Below are 25,440 nucleotides of genomic sequence, written 5' to 3' on the forward strand. Positions count from 1 at the left end.
TTTTGTTATATTCGCATAGTAAAAGTTTCATCAGAGCTTGTTTTCGTTTATTTGTAACCTGAACTAAAGAATTTTGGAACTCATTTGAGATATAGGAAACATTTCGCTTCTTTCCATTTTTCTGTTCAAACACCATCTGCATACTGTGCTACAGTTTCTCCTTTCTTGTTAGATGTTGCAGACACGTTTTTTTTTAAGATAATTAGACGGACTTTCGTATCTTACTTTAGTTTCCATAAACCTATTGTATTGTATCTTTTGTAGAATTTAATTCAATAGAATAGAGAATAGATAATAGTTTATATTAATATCGTATGGCATTTTTGCCGGAGACATCCTTTCGGATTCTTCCAGCGCCACTGCATCTTTAACCCTGTTTAACCTTCGGATGACCAAGCGGGGGAAATTGTGACCCCAGTGTATGTTTTTCTTTAATAAATTCAAAAGTATTTTCAATTTTTAACTCATTCTTTTTTTTATTTGACTTTAATATCATTCTAGATATCCTCATATTTTGAAATAAAAAAATTCCCTATATTTTACGAATAAAAAATATATTCTGAAGTTGATGTTTAGTAAAATAGCGTCTATTATGTGTAATTCCAAGTAGTTTTACCCTAATGACGTCGACTTTGCAAAGTAACAAGACACTTACTCAACATACACACTACACACGACACTAATACTCATGTTGTGACTGGCTGAATGACATAAAGTCCATGCCATAAAAAAATTTAAAAAAAAACTTCATTTTTTGTTAATTGTCATCTTTGACATTTTTGACCCGGGGTCATTTCCCCCCCCCCTTGGTCATCCGTGTAACAAAAAAAGGTTGGTCATCGGAAGGTTAAAGTAGCTAGTGTCGATGCACAACAAGCCCAGGGGGACCGACGGCTTAACTTACCCTCGGAAGCACGGTGAACGGCTTGTATCATTTTTAAAAATGAAAATATAGTAACTAAATATTATAGTTATAATAGGTTTGTTCTAGCAAACAGTCAAACTAGTCGGAAACCGTCAGCAAACAGTTAGTCAGTGAGAGAACATAATACAGTCACCAGTGCTATCCCACTATTCGCTGATGGTTTCAATCCGTTTGAAACTGATGCTAGAACAAACCTAATAATAACATGAATTAAGATTTCTTAAACATATTTCTTTTTTTATTTATTTATTTACGCTGTAACCACCAGGATTATTAGCGATCTAAAAAATATAACAAAGGTAAAGTTAGTAAAGATTACAATAATTGATACAGTCCAGAGTCTTTGATAAAACTTATTGTGCTTTTAACGTTCGTGTTTATTCCTAATGTTTCCTTTATATTCTTTGGGATAGCGTTCATTTTCGTGTTGCTTCATATGTTTTGCACTAAGTTAATATATGCTTCACGAAGAGTGATGTTTCACAGTTTTCACACATAGGCGGCACAGTTCGCGTAAATAAGTGTTTATGTTTGCGATTGCACTCCACTAATTTTCTACGCACTTAACACTTTATCTTTTATTTCTGACTTCAGGTCATCGGAAGAAACCTCGTTAATAAGAATGGAGTCTTGGCTGAAGGATGCTAAATGGGCTAGTCTTTAGAGGAATTTACAGATGAGTCGGAATCTTCTCCCGATAATGTTGTCAGATTTTTTTATTACATCGCGTAAACCTATCTGTTTGCCAAGTTTTCGTATTAATTTGGTGCTTTTGGTTTTCATTCTTTTGTCGGTATAATATGGATGTAAGTCCGATAGAAACTTCATAAGTGCATGAGAGTCTTCTGAATATAATTTTGTTACGCTGATTATGTCTTTTGCTCCTTTTATATTTTCGAATTGATCCACTACTTGATCGAAGCTTAATAATTGCATTTTGCTTTCTACATATTCTCTAACTGGTTCTAGTAATGTTTGAAGATTTGATGTCTCATCTGTTAAGTTTTTGTCATCAGTTTTGGTTTTTTTCTTTAATTGAAGTTTAGGTTTTTCGAAGTTGTCTTCGGTGGGTAGCGAGATTGCATCTTCTAAGGTTATTTTTCCTGTTGCTTTGTTCGAAGTTATCTGGGGTTCGTGAGTATTCGTGTGTGTATTTTTATTTGCAGGTAAGTGTTGGCTTGTTTCAGGCGAGGTTGATTTTTGTGTTTGGGTATTAGAGGATGACTCAGACGATGTAGGTGTTGCGATTGTAGTGTTAACTGAAGAAGTGGTCACATGTGTGGGTTTGTTTTGTAGTGAAAGTTGTTGGGATGGGCTTATTGATAAATGTGGGATGACTACCGTTTGTGATGTGGTTTGAGAAGGCTTAGTAAGTGTGGAGGGAGTGGTATTTGAAATTGTCGGAGTATTTTGTAAATTATCTTGTTGAGTATGATTTATTGATGAATTTTGTCTTATCTCTGTTTGCCCTGCATTATCATTGTAAGGATGGTTATGAGGGGAAATATTTGGACAATTAGCTGCCTGGTGTCCAGTTGATTTGCATTTGAAACATGTTTCGTTTTGGGCTATAAATATGCGGTATGATGTTTGTTCTAACTCGATGATAAAATATTCAGGTAATACATGGTTGTCTAGCAAAGGTGAAATGAAAATTTGTCGTCGGAAGCTTAGAATATGACTGAAAGCAGGATTGGTTGCTCCTATTCGTAGGTATGATATATCTGAGAGAGGATTTAGACCTAGTTTTATTAATTTGTCTTTAATTAAGTTAGAAGGTATACTTGGACATACACCTGACAGAATTAAGCGGACTGATGGAGTTATTAATCTTCTTGCTTCTAGTATATTTCCATTTACTTTTATCTTCTTTGTTTCTGCTATGAATTTATCCACTAAGTTTTTAGATGATAGATATATGCATATTCTACCGTTTGATATACGGGATGCGAAAATTATATTTCTTGGTTCTATATGCTGACTCAATCCTTCAAGATAGTCATTAATTGTACAATTCTCTAGAGTGTTAAATAAAATAGCTTGTTCTCTGTCTGGGGTTAATATATTGCGTGGTTGGCTAACTGCTTTTAAATATGATGCAATTTGTTGCGGTTGACTTGAGGATGACATCTTTTAAATTTATTTAAAATCTAACATTGGTGCTGTTTTACAGTTTTCGCTGCGATATCCGTTCATGGAATTGGATAATATAAAGATAATTGTCGTGATTTATTGAAACATTCAAATCCAAATAGACCCAAATAATAAATTTTGTCTACTCACAATTAAAACATTCCGTATACAAATCACTTTTCACTAATCAAACATATTTCTTTACTATTCTTTTTGTCTATAGTTATAGTACAGTACTAAGAGTATCTATTTTCTTTTTTGACTTTCCCTTAATTTTAACTGAGTAATTTGAAAGTGTACGAACGTTCTAGGTAAATACATTAAAATCGTTGTCTGATGGATTTCGTAATAATGGATTTTTACAGCTCTACGCCCAACCCCCAACCTGGAGGACCGGGGACTCTTCTGTTGGTGATAAATAATTTGGCTTTTGATTAGCAAGAATGATATGTTTGGTCTATTTGAAATATCATATTGTTTTAATAAGGTGATGAAAATAGGAATACTACATAGAAATATAAAACAAAGTTGAGTCAAACAATACTTAATACATATATATTTGGTTAAGCTTTTTACATATGAAAACATATATCTCAACATAATACAAATTATATCATTTATATAAACATATTAATAAAATATAAAGATTTATTTACATATTAGAATATGTATAACTGTAATCCCGAAAAATATACAATCAGTTCTAATGCATTTTTGCCAACATGCATTTTTCACGTAAATTATGAATTCACAAGTGTTTATACAATTTAAGCAATAATCATATTTACTATAGGAGTATATTGAGCAACTAAATACAATAAATAAAGTAATAAAACCTAGTAAAAGAATAGAATCTAGTAAAATGTTTAAACCAAAATTTCTTTGTGTTATAACATTGAAGACCCTCCTTATTAGTTTTTTTTTGTGAAGAAAATCTTACTACCTTGACAGGCAAGCAAGTTCTGCGAAATATATGTGAACACCAACTTCTCCACACTACCTTATTCATTTCATTTCATTTGTTTTTTATTTCATTTCATATTCTAAGCATTCGGCGCAGACACTACATTTAAAAAAACTTGAAGTTTGTTAATGGATCTGGACTTTAACGTCCATGCTTCCATTTCGTTTAAGAGAACGAGCCAAGCGTAGCACTTTAGCATCTTGTATCTCAGGTTGAAGACCAAATTGCGATCAGTCAGAAATTTACGAAGTTTCAAAAAAGCATTTCCGGTTTGTACTACTCTGCTCTTTATTTCAGTCTCAGGAGCGTCCCAACTCTCATTACTTTTGTTTTTTCATTGCTAATCTGAAGGTAATCAATCTTATACGAGGTTTGTCAACAAATATGCATTTCGATGAAGAGTAAAGTACCTTTATGTTTATAAAATATAAAGGAAAGATTCGATTCAACTCTGAACAAAACTTAAAGGAATTAGAAATATTCCATGAAAGGAAGAAGTGTAGTCGGATAATAATTTCATTTTGTAATCTATTTTATGCAAGCTGATTTTGAATCATGGTATGTATGTTCGATCAAATTAATTGGCACATAATTTTCAATTTGATTTTTTCCCAATAAAATTTGTACGCGCATATAAAGGTTTTACAATTTATAACTGTGTCAAATGTGCATTTTAATTTTTTGTTACAAAATAATAATATTCAAGACCTTCCATGTTTTGAAAGGACATCTTTGTATTCCGTTTATATTTTTAGATATTTACTTCTATACATACTCTAGAAAACATTTATGTATATTATGTATAAGTACAGGAATATAAATAAACTGTTAACATTAACAATAAATTACAACACCCCACAATTATTAGTGATAATTATACAACAATTTTTTATATAGAGCCCATGGGACAGGCTACAGATACATCTTTGTTGTGTTTTGACACAATTAAAAATGTTCAATATCAATGCCGTATTAAATAGTAATTTAAATAAATTTAATAATTTTCCAAATTGAATATCTAAACTTTCCATTATATTAAAAGTTGCAATGAAATATTTTTTATTTTTTACACAAATAAAAATTAAATATTTATAAGAGATCAAGCCACAATTGCTTGTAATCAAAAATTATATTTTATAATAAATAAATATTGTTTGACGTTTCTACTTCTACTTCTCCAAAAATCGTTTTCAAAAATAGTGATATAACACCTAATTATTTTTTTTAAATAATCTTTTTTGAAAACTATTTTCAGAGTGTATGTCGAAATGTCAAACAATAATTATAAAATGTAATTTTAATTACAAACAATTGTGGCTTAATCTCTTATAAACATAACATTTAACTTAGGTCATGCCACAAGAAAACAATTTCAGAACCATTACAAATATAAATGTCCTACTTTTAGATAAAAAAACTTATTATATAAGATTTATCTTTGAATTTTAATTATAATCCTGAACACGATAACGTCTATTTATAATATGCATTAAACAAATATCTATTAGACAATTGTAGAGAGGATAATTCACAATGACAGAAAAATATGAGATTATCATTTTGAGATTCTACAAATGACTAATACGTATGGAATCATTTTCCAGAGTCTTAATTTATTCCTTCTTCTTCTTGATGTGCCTATCCGTGATGAATGTTGGCGATCATCATGGCAATCTTCACTTTATCTGCGGCAGCGCAGAAAAGTTGCAGATATGTTGTGTTAAACCAATTTCTGAGGTTCTTTAACCTGGATGTTATTATTCTTCCTAGACCTCGCTTTCCAAATATTTTTCTTTGCAGGATGGCATGTATGAGGGCATATCTGCGACTGATGACTACTATATACCCCAAATTTGAAACTCAGAAACGGTTCAGCTGGCACATTACAGAACGAGTTATAGCTATTTACCGTCTTCCATCTTACTGTATCGTCCATACAGCCTAACTATATGCAATTAACATAATTTAACACCATCACATGTTGTTATAATAGGAAATAACGTGATGGAGACATCTTGTTCTATTCTCCCAATAAAACAGCCCAGATTCGGAAACACATGTACTCCATGATTAAACTGATGTGCCTGAGAGTCTGACAAAATCTACCGACATTGAACACACAACTCCATACGATTCCATTCCAACTTCAACATTAGATATGCCATCATTAATCAGAAGGGATAAAGTCATCATAAGAAGACTCAGACTACACAATAGTATATATAAGTCCATGACCATCCTATACAAACAGAACTTCGTTGGTTATTGCTAGCCCAGTCTATTACATAAACTGTCAGTTGTCTAAACTATCAGTTCCAATAACTTTTTAGTTCTTTTGCGGCAAACAAAAATGAGTGTTATATGTGACGATTTTTTTTTATAAATTGCACTACTTCATTGTACATTGTAATTATTTTTTTTTTTGTAATCGTGCCAATGACCTTTAGGAAGATTCAATTAATATATAAAAATAATTCATTTAATTTAAATTTAATTTACTATTGAATTACTTTTGTCAATTAGGTTACTGAAATTGACATTTTTAGAAGTGTCAAAGGCTTTCTCAGGCCCCTTGACCAAAATAAAAAATACTGAAATCTAGAAGCTTGTCATTGAATCTGAAGTTTCATTACTCTTCAAAGTCTACAGTGAAGATTTATTGAAAGAAGCGCTCTCAGATTCAATAGAAGGTATAGCTATAAATGGAGAAGTTTTGAATAGCTTGCGTTTTGCAGACGATACAGTAATAATGACGGATAACAACAATGATTTACAGAACGTAATGCACCGCCTTAATGAATGCTGCCAGCAATATGGACTGAAGATGAATTTGAAGAAAATGCATGGTCATGACTAAATCAGCAGATGTAAACATCCAATTGAATATTGAAGATACTGTAATTGAGTGTGAATACCTACAAATACTTCGGAACATGGATAACATCAAACGTAGAATAAACGAAAGATACGTTTTGAAATAGCATGTGCATCATTCATTAAATTTTAAAGTTTTTTTGTTGTCGGGATGTAAGCTTAAATCTACGCTTAAGGCTGTTTTGGTGTTACGTGTTCTCGACTCTTATTTATGGCTTGGAAACGTGGACACTAAAACAAGTAGATCTGAATAAGTTTGCCGCCTTTGAATTTTGGTGTTACAGAAGAATCTTGCGAATATCATGGATTCAAATAATGTCAATCAGGAATGTAACTAGAATAGGAAATGAAGCGGAAATAATATTAACTATCAAAGGACGAAAACTTGAGTACTTAGAACGTGATGAGAGGCAAAAATATTATTACAACTTACTATGCAAGGCAAAATTCGAAGAAAGCGAAATGTGGAAAGATAAAGAATATCCTGGCTTAAGAACTTAAGAGAAGGGTTGAATGCAGTAGTGCAGGACTATTTCGAGCAGCAACTAACAGGGTCCGCATAGCCATGATGATTTCCAACCTTCGATAGAAGATGGAACTTAAAGAAGAAGTTTTAAAATTCTTTGAAACACTAGATAAGGTGATTATAGATTCTTAAACAGGCTGGTGGTTCTGCGTAGAAAACAAAGAATAAAATATGGAATTAAACAAGAAAAAGTTGTAATTTCTAGTAACAAATGCCCAGAGTTCTTCATCATGTATCGTTATTTGAATACTACATCATCTTCATTGTATTTAAAAAACTACAGAAAAATAGTTTCCTTAAACAGTCGAGACATAGCTTATAGCTTTTAGTTTTCCTTATTTTGGTGCAAATTGAAATTAGTGGAGGCAGATCTGAATAATACAATTATAAATGTAACAATAATTATTCAAGTAGTTGGGTTATTCATGTACACGTTAATAATGTAATGTAGAACATAGATAGCTTTTACATACAAATACAAATCTAAGTTTCATTACCAAATAAAAGAAATTTAATACATGACAGGGTTACACAATTAACAGTAATTAACAGATAATTCTGTAGATTTTTTTTGCTTGTTATACTTGAATCTTTTTGGTAATAAATACCTTATTATTTAATCGTCCACAGTTTTTTGTTTCTGTATCACAGACTTTTAAGTCCAAATATACTTCACACAATTCACACAACCAATTTAATTACATAAAATATATAATAAAATACATATTAGTTATAAATAATATATATACATCTACAGTTTTGTATGTGTCATTTTGTATGGGGAGAGAGGGGTGAGTTTGGATAGTGGTAGACAATGTTTACTTCCATAATTCTCACAATTTTCATGTAGACTATTAGCTACATGTCGCCGGTTGGGGTGTCTAAGCTCTAAAGTTTTACATGGTGTGGAGGCCAGCCACACGCAACCAGTAAATGACATTTGCAACTAAACAGCCAATGAGACCTATATACCTCTAGGAATAATTAAAACGATCGAAAAGATCTACCAGAACAACACAATAAAGGTAAAAGTAGAAGAACTAACAGACTCAATTGAAGCTGGCAACGGTATAAGACAGGGTTGATAACCATGAGTCCTCTATTGTTGATGCAATAGTAATCTCTCAAAGTGAAGCTGTTTACAATGTATGCTGCACCAATTTAATATAACCGCCAGAAAATTTAACATGTTAATTTCCCCAAAAAGAAAAAAATGCATGGTTATAACAGCAAATCTACTAAGCTGTAAATTACAGCTGGGAAGTCAGATAATAGTTAAATATCTAGACATCACACTATCTAGTTATGGAAAGCTCGAAACGGAAGTGGAAGATCAAGTGAATCGAGAATCGAGCAAACAGAGCCGCAGGTTGCCTGAATTAACCTTTCCGTGGCCGTGCGGGGCAACTTGGTTACCCCAGGGCCCTGATTCTAAATCAAATTTCGACCAAAAACAAGTCGCTTTCAATATGGCGACTGTCGAAATAGTCCTGTCGCCAGGGGGGGTACAACGGCCTCGTTAATTCAGATGGACTTACTCAAGTTTTTTTTATGTATTTTGACCCGTAGAACACGAATTTTTTGGGTAACAGTTGATCCGGATGTCGATAAGATTGTTATAGACCAAGAACTTGAGGAATCAAATAACAGCGATTTTTGGCAAAACAAAACAATATTTTGTATTTTTTGGGCCATTTTAAGTAAAAAATATTTCTACAAGTTTTTTCGTAGGATGCACAGTTTTCGAGATAAACGCGGTTGAACTTTAAAAAAATCGAAAAATTGCAATTTTTGAACCCGAATAACTTTTGATTAAAAAATAAAATAGCAAGTCTGCTTACCGCATTTGAAAGTTTAAGTCAAATTATATCGGTTTTGATTATTTGCATTGGTAAAAATTTATTTTTTTATTGTTTAACAAAGCTATAAACACGTAGGGTTTCCCGTGCTTTTACATGCGTTTTAACGCATGTAACGTAGAAATAGTCTTGATTGCACTAGTACCTATTCTACCTACTCGTTCGATTTTAAATGAGAAATCATAGAAACATCACTCACGCACTAGTTGTTTGTAGCTTTGTTTAGCAAAAACACAATAAATTTTTAGCAATGCAAATAATCAAAACCGACATAATTTGACTTGAACTTTCAAAGGCGCTAAGCAGAATTGCTATTTTATTTTTTAATCAAAAGTTATTCGGGTTTAAAAATTGCAGTTTTTCGATTTTTTGAAAGTTCAACCGCGTTTATCTCGAAAACTGTGCATCCTACTAAAAAACTTGTAGAAATATTTTTTGCTTAAAATGACCCAAAAAATACAAAATATTGTTTTGTTTTGCCAAAAATCGCTGTTATTTGATTCCTCAAGTTCTTGGTCTATAACAATCTTATCGACATCCGGATCAACTGTTACCCAAAAAATTCGTGTTCTACGGGTCAAAATACATAAAAAAAATTTGGGTAAGTCCATCTGAATTAACGAGGCCGTTGTACCCCCCCTGGCGACAGGACTAAAATTATTTGACACGGAGATGAATGAATGGCCAAAAGCGAGGTTAGGTTTAGTTTAGATGTGTTTTGTTTATTTCTTGCAAGGAAAACTAAATCAAAAGGTATTATAATATAGCTGGGTTTAATTGAAATTTGCTTGTTTTGAGGAATTAGATAGAATAGTATTAAATTAGAAATATAATAATTGAGAATGTCCACAACATGAATCATCAACTCAATGAAAGATGTGAGGTAATAATCTGGGAAAATTAGTAAAAAACAAGGAAAATTAATTACCAGCTATTTTATTGCTGGACATGCTGAAATCAAATCTTAAGATTTCCTATATTAGTAATATAGCTGTGCAAAGTCCACAGAAAGTGTGCTATTTTGTTTATAAACAAATTAGCGCTCCGAAATCTTTTTTTTTATTATTGCTCTATAACTCCGAAAATTTTAACTTCAAACCAAAACACTCACATAAAAATTGACAGTAATTTAATTCTGCACATTGATAATTTATTCCAATTTCCTTCGACGGAAATTTTCTTCGGAAAATTCGGGTTTTCCAAACAAAATCTTTAATTTTCAACTAAAATTTGAGGGAAGTAATTATTTATCAATAATTAAATAATTTGGTGACATAAATATTTTTTGTTATGAGTGTCTTGAAGATATGAAAATTTGTATGTACAAAGAGGACCGGAATTAAAAGGTATCTAATGGTTCAAAGATTAAAATCCTGTTGTTTATAACTCTGTCGCAAATGCCGGTCAAATTTGACCGGTTATACCTGGAATCACTCCTCGCAATTCAATTTGTTTTTCTTCGAAAAGGACACAGAAGCCGTGCTCTTTTGAACAGCGTTAACTTAATTTAATTTAATCTAATATTTTCTGAGGGGTTCTATTTGTTTATAAGCCAAAAAATTGTTTCTTTATAACATTCCTGAGACCGCTCAAATGGTCCAATTTCAATCCTGTAAGGTACGTTGAATAGGTATAGTGCTTTTTTATATGAAAATCATAGTTATTCTGGTGTATCATAATCTTTCTGGTTATTATTTCGACCGAAATTTTTTAATTAACATTTTAATTATTGCTAAACTATTGGTTAGATTGTCGCCGGTCTCCTGATATACAGAGAGGGGCTAAATTATGGAATAAATTCATTTTCTCTAAAATGGACGATTTTAGAGAAAAATCCCGAAACAGGTCGATTTTTATTTTTAAATTAAATTTCTTGGCATATATTTCAAACTAGTGACGTCATCCATCCGAGCGTGATGACGTAATTATTTTTTTAAATAGGAATATGGGTTCGTGTTGTAGCTCATTTACAAAGGCGTTCAATTCTCTATTCAGTATTATAAACATTAATATCAATATTTATACAGGGAGGCCAAAAAAAATTTTGAATTAAATTAATTGACGCAAGAAGAAGAATGCATGTAATTTATTTAACTCAAAATACATTCTATTGCTGTCAGAAAATAGAAAAAAATGTTTATTTTGCAAATAAACATTGCTTTTAGCTTAAATTAAAAGTTCAACTTGCCAATAGGTAGGAGGGAGGCTGTTTGTGATTTAATTTAAGCGAAAAGAAATGTTTATTTGTGAAATAAACCTTTTTTTCTATTTTCTGACAGCAGTACAATGTATTTTGAGTTAAATAAATTACATACATTCTTCTTTTTGCGCCAATTAATTTAATTCAAAATTTTTTTTTGGCAACCCTGTATAAATACCTAATGATATTAATGTTTATATTACTGAATAGAGAATTAAACGCCCTTTCAAATGACCTACCACACGACCCCTATTCCCATTAACAAAATTATCGATTACGTCATCACGCTCAGATGGATGACGTCACTAGTATGAAATATATGCCAAAAAATTGTAATTTAAAAATAAAAATCGACCTCTTTCGGAATTTTGCTCCAAAATCGTCCGTTTTAAAGAAATGAATTTATTCCATAATTTAGCCCCTCTGTATAATCTACTATAATAAATCTTTCATGTCTTCAATTATTTAATTATTGATAAATAATTAGGTACTTCCCTAAAATTTTAATTGAAAATGGCAGATTTTTTGGGAAAACTCGGATTTTCTGAGTAAAATTTTTGTTGAAGGAAATCGGAAAAAAAATAACTTTGTGCAGAACTAAATTACGGTGAATTTTTATTTGAGTGTTTTTGGCTCAAAGGAAAAATTATAGGAGTTACAGACCACTAATTGAAAAAAAAAAGAAGATTTAGGAGTGCTAATTTGTTTATAAATAAAATAACACACTTTCTGCGGACTTGTCATACCCCATATTACTAATATATGCAATCTTAAGATTCGATTTTAGCAATAAAATAGCTGGTAAATAATTTTTCCCAAAAATGGTACTATTATTTCGATAATTTTCCCAGACTATCAACAAAATCCAAGAAACCGAAGCGCCAACCCAAATTCTGAGCAGTCTCAACATGATAAGGTTAATATCCCCAGTTGCTGTCATGGCGGTGTCGAAATGAAATTGCGACTGTCGAAATGAATTAGAATCAGGGCCCAGATGTGGTTTTGTCTTTATAATTTTTCAAAATATTTTTATTTTTTTTATCCCTCTAGGTAATCTTAGAAAATATATTACTAAATCGTTTTTTTTTTTATAAAAATTATCAAATATAATTTAAATTTTATACTAAAATTGAAACTCCTCGGGGCACACAGTGCCAGAAACCCCTGCCAGAGACATTCAACAATATACAAGTCGAAGATGCAGCTTTTGTGCCAGGGCACGTGATAGAAAGACTCAAATATCATGTAGTACATGCAGAAAACCAATTTGTACCATACATCGAGAAGAAAGTAAAACATTTTTATGCCCTGACTGTAAAAATCAGGAATAAAATCAAATTGTAATTATAGGTAAAAATAAAAAAAATGTAAATCTTTTTAATAATAAAAACAAATTATTTCAGTTACTAGTGCCTTATTATATAACTTTCCAAACAATAATGTAAAATTTAAATGAATTATTAAAGTATTTTATTGGGGTAACATAGTTGCCCCGCACGGCCTGCAGCGTAAGTTTTTATAGCACGGTTCCGGAAAGGTTAAACAATATGGAAAAAAAATATCGGGAAAGAAACAAAAGGCAGAATTTACAAAACACTCGTCAGACCAATAATGAATGCAGACACAGAGAGGACAAAAAGAATGCTAGAAGCAGTAGATATAAAAGCTCTTCGAAAAATCGATGGTAGGACAATGTGGGGCAGCTAGAAGTAAATATATACGACGGAGATGCAGGGTGGAGAATATTAAGAACTACGTAATAAAAAGAAGAGTAGAATGGAACAATAATATAAGCTGAATGAGAACAAATAGAGTAGTAAAGATGGGGACGGTTCCCCAATAGGAAGACGATCAGTGGGAAGACCACGAAAACGATCAAAAGACAACTTTTTGGAGATACATTGAAAAAGCATACAGAGGCATCTTTACACAAAAAGAATAAGAAAGCCTAACTATATAAAGTAGTGAATTTAAAAAGCGTTGATGATGTCTGTAGTGATTTATAATGGATATATTTTACATTTTTTTTCAAAATTTCCGCTAATGTAAAAATGATCAAAATTTAATACAACTTTATGATTCTGACTTATACTGACATTCAACTTTCAGATGTAAAAATAATTTGAAATTCTGCACTCAAGTAAGAACTTATCGATAAGGGGCATTGTAATTTTACAAATAATACTCTATAATGTAATCTTATAAAATTATGCAGCCGATTGATCTGGTTTTTTATCCTTGGGCGAGCTCGTCGATTTGGTATTCGTTGCACAGGCGATTGAAGGCAAACTCTCTGCAGCCGCCGCTCTCTCGGCCAAGAATCTATCGAAATCACTACTGGTAACTGATTCCTCAACGCCACTCTAAAACAGTTATATTAGTATTGGAGGACGTTTTAGCCCATTTAGTCCAATCAACAGCCATTTTCTCGTGGAACTTTGAGAATCAAGGTCGATTTCCTTGAAAATTTGGATTTAGGTAGTATTTATAACCTTTGTCAAAATCTACCCTACGCCGAAGCGGGCTTTTGCCCGGGGGGTGAAAACAACCCCATCTAGGGGATGAAATTTTTTTCAGTCAAAATAACTATGGAAGTCGATAGATTGGCCAATTCTGAGTAAATTTTGTTGTATAAATTTGTTTTGCAAAGTTGATACTTTCCAAGTTATTAGCGATTGAAACCGTTTTTCATGAATTACTTAAAAAAATTTAATTCTATAGAAAACAGATTAATAAAATTGTATCTAATACAAAAACAAAGAGATTCGCGTCGGAAAGACCTATGTAAACCCAGTAACGACTAAGTTATTGCTCTTTAAAGGATGGTTATTTTCGAAGAACCTCGAACTGGTGAACCTTCAATCTCAAATAACTCGAATTTGGAGCAATTTTTTGGGAAAACTTAAGGGACATATTTTAAAGTTCATTAAAAAACCTTTCAAATGGGCTCTGATAAAAGAACGCTGAGCATAAGAACTGACTGACTTATGACAAAAATAAAGTCGCTACCGGCTTTGTTTAAATGTAACAATTAAACCCTCGTCATTACAATCCTAATATGTAGAAATGAATAGCTTCCCACTTGAAATTAACTTAATTTAGGTAAAATTGATATGATCGATGTGATTTGACCGGTTTGGAATGCTTAGTTTAAAAAAATAGTTGATTGAATCGAAAATGACATTTTGATAATTAAAAAAAAAGTGCATTTTTCTTAAATAAATCTAAAAGTTTTCATAATATGAAAAAATGTTTCAAATATTAATTGTAGGATTTTATTTTCTGAAAATTTTGATTTTTTTTTGTTTTTGTATCATAAATACTTTTAGATTTATTTAAGAAAAGTGCAATTTTTTTTTAATTATAAAAATGTCATTTTCGATTTAATCAAGTATTTTTTCTAAACTAAGCATTCCAAAACGGTCAAATCACATGGATCGTATCAGCTTTACCTAAATAAAGATAATTTCAAGTGGGAAGCTATTCATTTCTATTAGGATTGTAATGACGGGGGTTTAATTATTGTTACATTAAAAAAATAGGGAGTGACTTTATTTTCGTCATAAGTCAGTCACTTCTTATGTAAAAAACTTTTATCAGAGCTCATTTGAAAGGTTTTTTAATGAACTTTAAAAGATGTCTCTCAAGTTTTCCCAAAAAATTGCACCACATTCGAGTTATTTAAGATTAAAGGTTCTCCATTTCGAGGGTCTTAGAAAATAATCATCCTTTAAAGAGCAATAACTCAGTCGTTACTGAGTTTACATAGGTCTTTCCAACGTGAATCTCTTTGTTTTTATATCAGCTACAATTTTGTTAATGATTTTATAAAATTAAATTTTTTTAAGTTATTCATGAAAAACGGTTATAAAACGTGAGTTTTTTCAATTAAAAATGCATAGTTTCAATCGCTAATAAAAACTAAAATTTTATAGAACAAAATTTACTCAGAATTTGTCAATCTATCGACTTCCATACTTATTTTGATTGAAAAAATTTTAATTCCCTAGATGGGGTTGTTTTTCCCCCCAGGGCAAAAGCCCGGTTCAGCATAGGGTAGATTTTAAAGAAGACGGTCAACTGAGTTTAAATCCAAATTTTCATTAAAATCGGTGTTGATTCTCAAAATTCAACGGTTTTACAGTTTTTTACCGGTGATGACTGGTCTAAATAGTTGAATATAAAAGCCATTCGTAAAATAAAAAAGCTTTAACAAACTACTAGAAAGAAGAGAAAAAAATGAGCAGTTGTGACAGGAAGACGTTTAACCCCAGGAAATGAAGCATTTAAAAATCGAAAAATTACTGACCCCTATTATTTAAGTGAAATATCTGGGGAAGTCAATAAAAGAGACGCACCATCTCAAGGGTACCGAAATTTTTACTGCCATGGTTTTTTTATTAACATTAAGCAAAAATAACGACTTTTTCATTGATTTCAATGTTGTGAAAAAACTACGCATTGTAGGTGAAAACGTTGAACAGACCACTTTCTTGTAAATATTTGTTCTTTAAAATGAGATTTATAAATTAGAAAATGCTTAACCGGGTGGTAGACTAAGAGCCGCTATAGGTGAAATGTCTTAATAATTTTAGGCACGATAAGAGCCTATAACTTAAATAGTAGAACCTAAAAGAAAACATTTGAACAATGTGCCGTCACTTTTCAGTGGCACCTGCGTCGACAGTGGCGCATCAAACTTTCCACTTATGGACGGGATAAATAAATTAAAAGTTACCCTCCCTCACTACCAGAATTCAATTTTTTTCATTTTTTTAAGAATCACATAATATTCAGCGTAATTTTAACCCACCACTTCCTGTCCCCTCCATCAAAAACTTAATTTTTCGTTTTTATTTTTTTCGGTGGGATGCAATCAATTTTAAAATTTACAAAAATTCAGACGCATAGATGAGGCTTTTATAAAACATGTCTATTTTTATTAGGCAATCCAAACCACGTGACCTCTGGTTGGCACACAAACTAACAAAGAGATTATGTTTGTATCTATTTTTGAATGATTTTTCATTGTTTATCGTCGTATTTTGTCTATTTAGGATTCATTTGGATTTCATTTCCTGTTTTTGTGAACTTTATAAACTTTACCACAATGCAAAGTGATTATTTAAGGAAATTATTATTGGAAACTCCAGATGTTGCGAGAAAGGTAGGCGAAACAATTTTTATTTACTGTTCATTTTGCCCCGATATTTATCAATAATGATGAATTTTGCAAGCAATAACATTATTTCTTTTATTGTTTTAGATATTTATTGAAGCTGAAAATAATTGGGGATTTAGATCCATACGCAATTCAGTCAGAATTGGATTTTACAGTAAACTGCAGTCCATCAAGTTACTATTATAGATATTTATACATATCTGGTGGAGTCTCACAGTTGCTACTCTAAGCAGCAGATGAAAGCATACAAAAGCCTTCAGGCACATAAATATTTTACAGCTGGATTTTTTTTGAATGGAGTAAAAATTGTTAATGATTTCCTGATTTCCATATTATTGTTGGAAAGGTATGCCTTTATTTTATTTATTCACTATTAAGAAATATATGGATAACAGTATTAGTGTCTTTTGGATAAACTGGTTCTAATATTAGATTTATTTACGTTTATATATTTGTATGAAACCAGACATATCGTCGTCCTAATCTGTAAACTGCGAACTCCATAATTCTCTGAAAATGATTTATTACTGCCATCTATTTGAATTACTGTCATGATTGTTCTAAAATTATATTATATGAATGTCTGATTTTAAATAAAATATTCTCAATCATTGTAAAGAACGCAAATACTCTAATAAAAATAAATTTTTTTAGTTGAAGAATTTCCAAAAAAAAAATAAAATTGAAGCATTTCCAAAAAGCTAATGCTAAACGACTAAATGCTTGAGTGAGGTGATAGCCAGTTCTGATGACATAGCAAATGCACATTGTATGCGTATGGCCGGTAATAGTGAAGTCTGCAGCCATATTACAGCAATCCTATTTTTAGCTGAGTATGCCCAGGGCAAGACAGACGAAGAAGAACCCAATGCATGTACATATGTTACAGCTACATGGTTTGGAGACAGCAACATATGCATTCTCTGATGAAAAACTAATGAGTTTTGAAACTGTTCGGTCAGAGTGCTTGTTGCGCTCACTAAACGAACTGAAATATAAGATGGCTTTGGCATTGTGTTGCAGCGATATGAAAATGGTTATTCATTTTTAATTATAATGTACTTCTTCATCATGAGTAATTATGTATTGGTCTTTTAAATGTGTATTTATTTTTGTAATTAGTATCAACTTGTAATGATAATATTCTTCTTCTTCTACGGCACTACAGCCCAAATTGAGCCTTGGCCTCCTTTATTTTTTGCCTCCACCCTTGCCTGTCTGTGGCTGCTCTTCTCCATACACGGACTCCTAAAAGGGCTTGTGCGTCGCTGTTTACTGTGTATTCCCAGCGCTTTCGTGGCTTCCCAACCGGTCTCTTTCCTTGCATTCTAGCATTCAGTGCTCGTTTTGGTAGCCTATCCTCTCCCATTCTTATCACATGTCCGGCCCATTGCAATCTTTGTAATCTAATGAAGTCTGACAGGGGCGTTTCCTTATAAAGTTGATAAAGCTCGTTGTTGTATCGACTTCTGAAGATTCCGTTTTCCCTCACAGGTCCTAGTATTCTCCTAAGTACTTTCCTTTCGAATGTGTCGAGTTTGTTTTTGGATGTTTCTTTCAGCACCCAGACTTCACTGCCATAGCATGTTATTGGTCGAATTAAGGTTTTATAGATTCTCATCTTTGTATTTCGGTGGACACTTTTTGACCGAAATATATGGGAGAGGGCAAAATAAGCTCTGTTTGCCTGCGTTATTCTCTTCCTTATTTCTCCATCTTCTGATCCGTCGGCATATATTTCTACTCCCAGGTATGTAAACTTTTCAACCGTTTCAATGTCATCTTCATGTATAATGTTTTCTGGGACTATATTTCTTCTCGTCTGAGTCATTATTTTTGTTTTTTCTGTGTTAATTTCCAGACCTAGCATTTTTGTTTGTGTTTTTAACTCTGCATATGTTTCCTGTGCTCCTGTTGATGTTCTACTCATAATATTAATATCATCAGCATAAGCGGCCGTTGAACCGTTCGGTTGGTCAGTAGATTTCCTCGTCCAGTTTGCATTTGCCTAACCGCATACTCCAGTGCCAGGTTAAACAATGTTGGGGCCAGCCCATCTCCCTGTTTTAGTCCCTGCGAAATGTTAAAAGCATTTCCAAAAAGCTAATGCTAAACGACTAAATGCTTGAGTGAGGTGATAGCCAGTTCTGATGACATAGCAAATGCACATTGTATGCGTATGGCCGGTAATAGTGAAGTCTGCAGCCATATTACAGCAATCCTATTTTTAGCTGAGTATGCCCAGGGCAAGACAGACGAAGAAGAACCCAATGCATGTACATATGTTACAGCTACATGGTTTGGAGACAGCAACATATGCATTCTCTGATGAAAAACTAATGAGTTTTGAAACTGTTCGGTCAGAGTGCTTGTTGCGCTCACTAAACGAACTGAAATATAAGATGGCTTTGGCATTGTGTTGCAGCGATATGAAAATGGTTATTCATTTTTAATTATAATGTACTTCTTCATCATGAGTAATTATGTATTGGTCTTTTAAATGTGTATTTATTTTTGTAATTAGTATCAACTTGTAATGATAATATACATTTATCGTTTAAGGTATGACTATGTTTTGACTCTAAAATAAATGTTTTAAAAATCGAACCCTGCCTCTTTCTGTTAGTAACTACCCATGTATATCACAAATTGTGCTTACTGATAGGTTTGTTCGTAGAACGATCAGCAACTCTTGCCAACCATCAGACACATGCGCATTCGTAGTCTATTAACTGCACAACGCTAACTGTTAACTGCTCATGCATCTGATGGTTGGCAGCAGTTGCTAATCATTTGTGTCGTACTACGAACAAACCTATTAGGTCTGGATCCTGTGTACCAAAAAAATTGATTAACAGCAAGCTGCAAATTTGTTAATAGCTTAACGGTGTCCAGTTGGACAAACGTTGATGTATTGTGACACTGGAACAGGGGTAGTTTTAATTGTGAAACAGTTTGGAAACTCAGATTTGGAACATCAGATTACGAAAACATCCCATATATTTTGTCGGACAGAACATCCAATTGATCTGTTACCCTTTCATTAAATTCTCATGCAAAAATCAGACTGCTATTATACTAACCAACATGATTCCTGTAGTTTGACATGGTCTTCGTGTTCTACTCATTAAAATGCCCAGTTGGTGATTTTTTCACCAGTCTCGTTTTTGCATGAGAGTTTAATGAATTGGTAGCAATTCAATTGGAAGTTTTATCTGACAAATTACATAAACATTTTCGTAGTTTGACGTTCCAAATTTTTAACCTGTTCCACAGTTAAAACTTCCAGTATTCCCATACATCAAAGTTTGTCGGACTAGACACGTTAAGCTATTAATAAATTTTCAGCTTGCTATTAATCAACATTTATTTTGAATAGAATGAAAAACAAAATAATATTGTTTTAACAAAATAGGGGATAAATGTTAAAATTTAGTATTAATAAAGTTTGTCACATTGGCCTAAAATTAATGTCACTAGTTACGTTAGTGTCACATATAAATAATTGTAATAATATTAATAAAAACCATAATTCCTAGCATGAGTGCGTCCTGTTTTTTGATAATTTAGTTAGGCGAGGAAACATAAATGAGTTTCTAATAGGGCTTTTCATCGATTGTCATTTGTTTCGAGCTTCTGTTAGATGTTGTATAATCCGTGTATAATATTACTATACACGGATTATACGACATATGACAGAAGCTCAAAACAAATGACTGTGAATGAAAAGCCCTATAGAGGGAATACGAAAAAAATTAACATTATCCGATCAGCTCGACTTCCACAGTTCACTACTATACAAGTTACAGGCATGTTTTCAGCACTTAAAATCACCAAAAACGAAAAGTTTATAAAATAATCAATCTAATGAATGTCTTTAAATACTATATTAAGCTCAAAATCACGACACAAAACAAATTAAAATTAACATTATTCTGATCAGTTGGACTTCCACAGTTCACTACTATACAAGTCACAGGCATGTTGTCAGCACTCAAAATCACCAGAAACGTAAAGTTTATAAAATAATTAATCTAATGAATGTCTTTAAATACTATATTAAGCTCAAAATCACGACAAAAAAACAAATTAAAATTAACATTATTCTGATCAGTTGGACTTGTACAGTTCACTATTATACAAGTGACAGGGATGTTGTCAGCACTCAAAATCACCAAAAACGTAAAGTTTATAAAATAATTAATTTAATGAATGTCTTTAAATACTATATTAGCTCAAAATCAGGACAAAAAACAAATTAAAATTAACATTATCCCCATCAGTTGGACTTCACAGTTCACTACTATACAAGTCACAGGCATGTTGTTAGCACTCAAAATCTCCAAAAACGTAAAGTTTATAAAATAATTAATCTAATGAATGTCTTTAAATACTATACTACCTCAAAATCACGACAAAAAACAAATAAGAAAAATCAATAATTACATTGAGTTTAGGTTAAGAGTTTTGTGTGCCAACCAAAGATCACGTGGTTTATCTTTGACAGGTCGATGGATTGCCTAATAGACCCGTAGGTTAAGTGTACATAACCTCAAAACATTTTGGAAAAAAGCGTATATGTCGGTTCGCTAAACTCAGACGCAACATTCTAGTGATTTTAGTAAGTAATTTTGCCAATTTGCTAAAATTGGCAAAAAAATAATTACTAAAAATAGTTAATAATTACTAAATACACACACCGGCAAAATTAGCCGAACACGTTAAAAATGGGACATGTTTGATGTCTCATATTTCATAAACCAGTGGTCCGATTTGAGTGATTCTTCTAGTATGTTATAGCCTTATTATTTAAAAATATCGTTTTAATAATATTGTTGCTAAACACGTAAATACCATTTTATACCGGGTGTACCAATCATACTGTGTTTTTTTCTTAAAATTTGGAACACCCTGTGGAATATTATAGTATATGTAAAATATTAGAATTAATACTTAATTGTAGACTTAGGCTTGCTTAACATTATGCTTTTCGATTCATTTACTTATGTGAGAAAATAAAAAAGTTATGTGCGTTAACAACTATCCATGTTTTTCATCAATAAATCGTCATAGTAGGGTAGGAAAGTATACTAAATTTGCAGTTACTCGAGCGTTATGGGCACCTATTGGATTGTGAAGAGTATGTGCTAAAATCAGAAAAAGCTTAAGCTAAGTTTTCCATAAAGTGGGGGACTTTTCATTTTTTAATTTAATTTTCCATTTGAAACAAACATTTTTCTCCGATTATAGCGGTATCTATCCATAATTCGAAAAAATTTGTCGAATAAAAGTTGCTTATTTTTAGTAATGAATCCAAATCTGCAATAAAAATTGGGGGCTCCTATTCAAGATCTTAAATTAAATCCCCCACCCCACCTCCGTGGGGGCTCGTGACACCCCACGGAGAGGGGTCGGGGGTAAATTAAAAATTATAAATACGAACCCTGCGATATTTTGCGAAATGAACATCAGATCGTAAAACTGCAAAATACACCTATTCAATATTTTTCAAAAATCTACCGAATGGCACCAAACACGACGCCCCACGGAGGTGGGGTGGGGGGTTAAATTAAAATATTAAATAGGAGCCCCCAATTTTTATTGCAGATTTTGATCCTTGACGTAAAAATAAGCAACTTTTATTCGCAAAATTTTTTCCTATTATGGATAAATATCGCTATAATCGGAAAAAACGATTGGTGGAAATGGAAAATTAAATTGAAAAATGGAGAGTCCCACACTTTATGGAAAACTTAACTTAACTATTTTTGGTTGTAGCACCCACTCTTCACAATCCACTCCAGGTCACAAGAACGCTCGAGTAATTGCAAATTTAGCATATTTTTCTCCCCTACTATGAGGATTTATTGATAAAAAACATGGCTAGTTGTTTAAGCACATAACTTTTTTATTTTCCAATACAAGCAAATGAATCAAAAAAGAGAATTTTAATAAAGCATAATTCTACAATCGAGTTTTAATTTTAATATTTTATATATGCTGGAATATTCCACAGGGTGTTCCGAACTTTAAGAAAAAAACACAGTATGCTTGTTACACCCGGTATAAAATGACATTTAACTGTCTAGCAACAATATTATTACCAAGATATTCTTAAATAATAAGGCTATAACATACTAAAAGAATCACTAAAATCAGACCACTGGTTTATGAAATACGAGACATCAAACATGTCCCATTTTTAACGTGTTCGGATAATTTTGCCGGTGTGTGTAGTTAGTAATTTTGAAAATTTTGGCAAAATTGGCCAACAACAAAAAAATTACCTACTAAAATCACTAGCCAGTTGTGTCTAAGTTTAGCGAACCGACTATAATTTTTTTAGGGTAGCTGCAGGTCTAATTTTTTCTTAATGTTGTGTATTTTATCAAACACTATATTTCTAATTTTTTTCAGATTTTTCCGTAAGGCTTGCCACCTTCAAAAATCCAAAAAACTGTTTTTTAAGGAGGTTTTGGGAGATTTTGAACGTGTTTCTCCCATTTTTAAATTTTCTAAAGGACTCAGTTACTTCAATTTACATATACATAGCCTATAAAAAAAATTGATTATGAAGGCTATAAAATAGGAAAAATCCCCAAAAACCCCCTAAAAAACAGTTTTTCGGATTTTTGAAGGTGGCGAGCCTTACGGAAAAATCTGAAAAAAATAATGGATATAGTGTTTGATAAAATACATAAGATTAAGGAAAAATTAGATCTACAGCTATCCCCAAAAAAAGTTATACGCTTTTTTCCAAAATTTTTTTTTTAATTTTTTGAGGTTATGTACACTTAACCTACGGGTCTATAAAAAATAGACATGTTTTATAAATACCTCAACTATGCGTGTGAATTTTTTGAAATTTCAAAATTGATTGCATCCCACCGAAAAAAAAAATAAAAACGAAAAATTAAGTTTTTGATGCTGGGGGCAGGGGGAAGGGGATGGTGGGTTAAAATTACGCTGAATCTTATGTGTTAATCACATATAACTAAAAAAAAAATGAAAAAATTGAATTCTGGTAGTGAGGGAGGGTAACTTTTAATTTATTTATCCCGTCCATAAGTGAAATGTTTGATGCGCCACTGTCGACGCATGTGCCACTGAAAAGTGACGGCACAGTGTTCAAACGTTTTCTTTTAGGTTCTGCTATTTAAGTTATAGGCTCTTATCGTGCCTAAAATGATTAACAAATTTCACCTACAGCGGCTCTTAGTCTATGGATTGATATAAAACTAGCCTTTGATAGAAAAAACATTTTTTTGGGATTAAATAGATTTATTTCTCAACTTGTCCCCTTTTATTTTCATCCAAATATGATTTTTGCTCGAGCTCTTCAAAATAGGCCGAAGTTTCAATGACGACTTCATCGTTTGTTGCGAAACGGCGTCCTCCGAGCCATTTTTTTAATTTTGGAAACAGAAAAAAATCGCTGGCGACAAGATCTGGGGACTACGGTGGGTGTACAACCAATTCATAGCCCAATTCGTGCAATTTTGCCATGGTGGCAGCCGCTAGGTGAGCCGGTGCGTTGTCTTGGTGAAAGAGCACTTTTTTGCGTGCCAAACCAGGGTGTTTTCGACGCAATTCGGCATCGAATGGATCCAATAATGCTGCTTAGTACTCGAAATTGATTGTTTATCCTTTTTTTCAAGTAGTCGATGTGGATGATGCCCTTCGCATCCCAGAAAACAGTCGCCATCACTTTGCCGGCTGAATGTGCACTTTTTGCCTCCACCGCGTTTGCGCCACTGTTTCGACTGTTGTTTGAATTCCGGTGTATAATAATGCACCCAGGTTTCATCAACCGTGATAAATCGGTGAAAAAAAGCCTTCGGATCGCGCCGTATCATCGCCAAAAGCGTCTCCGAAGTGGTTACACGTTTTCGCATTTGGTCGATTGCCAGCAAACGCGGCACCCATCGCGTGGATAGCTTTTTCATGTCCAAATGAGGATGAATGATGTTGTGTACGCGTTCGTAGGAAATGTTTAGGGGCTCTACTAACTCGCCGAGCTTAATTCGACGATCTGCCATAATCCTGCCATGGACTTTGTTGATCATTTCCGGCGTGGTGACTTAATTTGGCCTCCCGGAACGCTCATCATCAAAAACACTCGTACGACCATGAACAAATTCAGCTTTCCAAAATTTTACTGTTGCTAACGAAGGTGCAGCCTCACCATATACTTCGTCCAGGTCGGCTTTGATTTGCACATTTTCCCCTTTTTATGGAGGAAGTTAATCACTGAACGATACTCGGTGATACTGCCATTTTTCCGAAAACACAAAAGTTGTTTGCTTCTGAGGACTGTAAAAACCAAACTAATAGTTTTTTGGCTTAAAATCTTGACAGACGTCATGTCATGAATGGCAAATGTCAAAACCGAGATCAATTCGGTATCAAGTAACGCCATCTATCAAAGGCTAATTTTGTATCAATCTATCATCGTATAAACAAAAAAATTATTGAAAATTAAACCTGAAAGTAAACACTTTTTTAATTGTTTATAATTATTAAGATAAACAATAAAAATATTTAAAACATTTTTCACAAAATGAGTTTTTATGTAGTTATGTAATACAATGGTTTTAAGTGGGTGGCTTTTGTCAAAAAAGGTTAATATTATAGACAAATTGTTCGGTTTTTCTGATTTTAGGTGTTTAGTGATATTCTGAATTTGTAGATGTTAATTTAAGACAACAGTTATTCTTCTAATTTTTTCATAACATGCCTACTTCAAGTGTAAAATGCAAATAGATAAAATTAAAAAT

General features: G+C 32.5%; 1 protein-coding gene across 2 annotated transcripts in view; it reads right to left on the reverse strand.

Moving 5' to 3' along the window:
* Positions 1-10,486: 10,486 nt before the first annotated feature.
* The window catches only part of LOC126889376 (TOM1-like protein 2), a 96,109-nt gene continuing 81,155 nt past the window's right edge, over positions 10,487-25,440 (reverse strand). For both annotated transcript variants that reach the window (XM_050657630.1, XM_050657629.1), the window contains one exon: positions 10,487-13,844. In XM_050657630.1, coding sequence (XP_050513587.1) covers positions 13,689-13,844 — 156 coding nt within the window. In that variant the 3' untranslated portion in view covers positions 10,487-13,688. The remainder of the gene's footprint in view (positions 13,845-25,440) is intronic.

The sequence above is a fragment of the Diabrotica virgifera genome, chromosome 8 (assembly GCF_917563875.1).
Source record: "Diabrotica virgifera virgifera chromosome 8, PGI_DIABVI_V3a".
Lineage (NCBI taxonomy): Eukaryota > Metazoa > Arthropoda > Insecta > Coleoptera > Chrysomelidae > Diabrotica > Diabrotica virgifera.